This window comes from Coenobita brevimanus, chromosome 98 (genome assembly GCF_032717465.1).
Source record: "Coenobita brevimanus isolate Jiangsu-jjx chromosome 98, ASM3271746v2, whole genome shotgun sequence".
Classification (NCBI taxonomy): Eukaryota; Metazoa; Arthropoda; class Malacostraca; order Decapoda; family Coenobitidae; genus Coenobita; species Coenobita brevimanus.
Genome location: NC_137051.1, coordinates 16,871,744 through 16,874,705, shown reverse-complemented (window position 1 = coordinate 16,874,705; position 2,962 = coordinate 16,871,744). Strand labels below are relative to the sequence as shown.

The 2,962-nt window shown below is 39.0% G+C and overlaps 1 protein-coding gene across 1 annotated transcript; it reads right to left on the bottom strand.

The window, feature by feature from the left end:
* LOC145414222 (uncharacterized) lies at positions 1-906 on the bottom strand. The gene is made up of 2 exons (XM_080283799.1): positions 895-906; positions 1-378 (listed from the first exon to the last, which is right to left on the bottom strand). Exons 1-2 carry the CDS (start codon positions 904-906, stop codon positions 1-3), a joined length of 390 nt encoding a protein of 129 aa, XP_080139925.1.
* Positions 907-2,962: the final 2,056 nt, after the last annotated feature.

Below are 2,962 nucleotides of genomic sequence, written 5' to 3'. Positions count from 1 at the left end.
TCACCCATGGTAGCCATAGCCGTAGCCTCCGTAGCCACCAAAGCCTCCCAAACGGTGGCCTCCATAGCCACGAAGAAAGCCAGGCTCAGGCTCGGCTTCAGCACTCCTCTTCCAGCGTCCGTATCCACCGTATCCGCCACCATACCCAACCCCGTATCTGCCACCATAGCCGCCGTAGGACAGGAAGCCAGGCTCGGGTTCGGGTTCAGGCTCGGCACTCCTCTTATAGCGTCCGTAGCCACCATAGCCTCCGTAGCCTCCACGAAAGCCTCCTCTGTGGAATCCAATACCTCTATGGCCGCCATGGAGGAAGCCAGGCTCTGGCTCCGGCTCGGCACTCACGGCCACAAGGCAGAGGGCAGCCAGGGCAACGACAGTCTGAGAGGAGACAGTGTATGTAACTATGCACCAATTAAATAATAACGATGACAGGCAATGTTAATATCTGTGATTCAAAATATAAATGAAACAAATAACTAAATAAATGAACAGACGAGATATCAATATAACTTTCCTCTTCATTTCCCACACTTTCCGTGAAATGAGATAATTCGTTGTCTCACATGATCCAAATAACATCCTTGCTTTATATAGCGTAAAGAAAACAAAGGCAACACTTCTGATATTACTGTTAAATTTCGTACCATGAATAGCCACAGTTAATAACAAACTCATGATCTCTTTCAAGACACTGTCACCCTCGTCACATGAATGATGGATATTATATTTAATTACTGCTGCATCCAGACTAGTTTAGCTTAGCTGGGACTTATGGAAGCATTAGATATAGCTTTCAGTAACACCTGCACGATAGAAATCCCACCTAAGATGAGGAAATTCATCTACAGGTTGTAGAAATTAAGCACTGCATTCCGTGGGTTAAATGTGACTCACCAGGGTCTTCATGTCGACCAGTGTTGTGCTGTGTCCGGTGTGATGGTGCTCCACGCCTCCTGTCTCCTTATATATCCACGGGACGCTGTTAACGCACGCTACGAACGAACGTCTCGCTCAAGGACCCCACTTTTTTGGCCCTATACACTTTCCACAAAACTTTGTCAGGCAGCGGGAAGGAGCCGTGGTGGCAACATTGTTGTGATGGCACTGGAACTGAGATGATAATTACCGCTACAGTTAATGTGCTGATGCAGGCTTTGATGCAGATGATTGTTTGATTGGTTGTATTGTTGATACTGTTAAATTTAGACTGCGTGGAAGATACTGTTTTGATTTCGGGTGTCTTAGTGATACTATTGTGTTGCTGAATTTTTTTCCTGATGTAAATTAACACACACACACACACACACACACACACACACACACACACACACACACACACACAGATAGATAAATAGATAGTTTTTGACCACAGCTTACATTTACATAATAAAATAGAAATAGGATACTATGTAACAACTCTGGACCTCTCGACACTGAATGAAAGGACAAAACTTTACACTTTCTTTTAACAAATAACTTTTTTAAAGGCAGTAGATGAAACTGGAGTACACAGTCAAAATACTGAGTTAGTAAAACATATTCGAAAGCAAAAAAAAAAAAAAATCATATTTACATACACACATACAAATACATACAGATACATATACATACATATACATATATATGTACACGCACATACATACACATACACACATACATACAAAGATAAACACATATTTACATATACATAAATATCAACCCAAGAGAGCATATAGAGGCTTGGCATCAATTATCGGTCACCGAACACCAGATCCACTGACAACTCGAATTAAACTCTAGATGTTATTTACAACACACATTATTTACAACACACACACACACACACACACACACACACACACACACACACACACACACACACACACACACACACAGATAGATAGATATATAGTTTATTGACCACAGCTTACAATTATAAAATAAAATACAATTATGATATTATGTAACAGCTCTGGACCTTTCGACACTGAATGAAACGACAAAACTTCTTACACAGCTGTAGTCCAGCAAATATATTTTCTTATAACAACAAATAACTTTTTTTAAGAGCAGTATTATAAACTGGAGTACACAGTCAAAATATTGAGTTAATAAAACATATTCCAAGGCAAAAAGATTTATATACATACATATAGACACACATATACACGTACAGAAACATACGTACACACATAAATATACACATACATATACATACATACACATGTACATATACACACAGACATACATACACATACACGCATACATGCAAACATTCACACATACACACATATACATAAATATCAGCCGAAGAAAACAAATATAGGCTTGGCATCAATTATCGGTCACTGAACAGCAGATCCACTGTCAACTAGAATTAAACTTTAAATAATATTTACTACAGACATTATTTACAGTACAACACACACACACACACACACACACACACACACACACACACATTAAACGCAGTTACTCATAGTCCTATGGTAAACTTACGTTTTAGCTTTACAGGCAGGTAGTAGCTGCCTTAGGACTCATACCACAGGGAACACTTTTCATTTATCAGCCACGGTATGTGTTTCCAATACATCAGAGAACAATCACAATGTTCCTTTCAATGTATTACGAAAAATATACGTTGAACCCAGTCTACGAAACAAAATATACTTCGGCCGTACTTCAGAAATTTGTGTTTTTTATATTTTGTCTTATTCAGCCTCGAGCTTATACAATTGAAAATGTAACATCTATAGAAGCAGGCCGGGAAACATCTGGGTAAATTAATAATGCTACAAGTCAAATTTTCGAGTTTATCCTAACTTCATAGTCTCCAGTCACTTTTGCATACAGTTATGATAAATATATGTTTTTAGGAAGTAATCATAGGCATTCCATAACATTTCGAGAGTATTTATTTATGATTGTATACATCGACGTTTCTAGTTTCTGACCCATCGGTGACGGACGACTGGACAAGAGC